Source organism: Verticillium alfalfae, genomic scaffold (assembly GCF_000150825.1).
Source record: "Verticillium alfalfae VaMs.102 supercont1.1 genomic scaffold, whole genome shotgun sequence".
Classification (NCBI taxonomy): domain Eukaryota; kingdom Fungi; phylum Ascomycota; class Sordariomycetes; order Glomerellales; family Plectosphaerellaceae; genus Verticillium; species Verticillium alfalfae.
Window position 1 is genome coordinate 765,143 of NW_003315038.1, and position 952 is coordinate 766,094.

Genomic DNA, 952 nt, shown 5'->3' on the forward strand with positions numbered 1-952 from the left:
CGCGAGAGGGCGCGCAAGGACAAGATGCGCGAGGAGGAGAGGAAGCTGCGCCAGTCGCGCATGGGCGCCGAGAGGAGGGTCCAGGTCATGGCGCGCGAGCAGAACCGTGACATATCCGAGAAGATTGCCCTCGGCCTGGCCAAGCCTACGCAGTCCAAGGAGACCATGTACGACTCGCGCCTGTTCAACCAGTCAAGCGGATTCGACAGCGGCTTCAACGAGGACAACCCCTACGACAAGCCGCTGTTTGCGGCCCAAGACGCCATCAGCAGCATCTACCGGCCCAAGGCAAATATGGACGAGGACGAGGACGAGGCGGCGGGCGACAAGGAGATGGCCAAGATTCAGAAAGCGAGCCGGTTCGGCGAGGCCCTCGGCAGGGGGACGTTTAAGGGTGCCGAGGAGGCAGAGGTGAGCCCCTCCCCCCCCCCCCTCTTTCCCTACGCCCCTCCCGATTTGTCCTCGAGAGGCTTTTACTAACGAATTTCTTTTCTTAGGCACGAGAGGGTCCAGTACAGTTTGAAAAAGAGACGGCGGATCCGTTCAACGTCGACAAGTTCCTGTCAGAGGTCGAGCAGAGCTCAACTGCGAAGAGGGGCTACGGCCTGCAAGAGGACGAGTCGCGGCAGACAAAGCGCGCGAGGGTGGACGACGAGGACGACTGAGCGTGGGTCGGCGGCACAAATGACGAGCGAGCAAGCAAATTGAAGTTCTCTGGGTACGGACCTGGCGGCGGCCCCTGAGGGATGGCGCTTACGGCGTTTGGTTCGAGGGTATCATCTAGTTGTAATTGTATGCAACGGTCGCCGGCTGGGCCACCTCCACATTATCGTCTTTTGTCCCGTGCGTGGCCCGGCGCTTCCGTTTCCCCCTTTTGCCGATTACCCTGCGTCACGCTCAAGTCCTCAAGTGTACCTCACAAACCGAAGTAATACGTGGTGATGGACGTGTG

At 60.3% G+C, this 952-nt stretch overlaps 1 protein-coding gene across 1 annotated transcript in view; it reads left to right on the forward strand.

Moving 5' to 3' along the window:
* The window catches only part of VDBG_00250 (pre-mRNA-processing protein), a gene marked incomplete at both ends in the record, with an annotated part of 1,959 nt that extends 1,294 nt beyond the window's left edge, over nt 1-665 (forward strand). Inside the window, 2 exons of the mRNA XM_003008523.1 lie at nt 7-411; nt 498-665. Coding sequence (XP_003008569.1) covers nt 7-411; nt 498-665 — 573 coding nt within the window. The remainder of the gene's footprint in view (nt 1-6; nt 412-497) is intronic.
* Between the last annotated feature and the right edge of the window lie 287 nt (nt 666-952).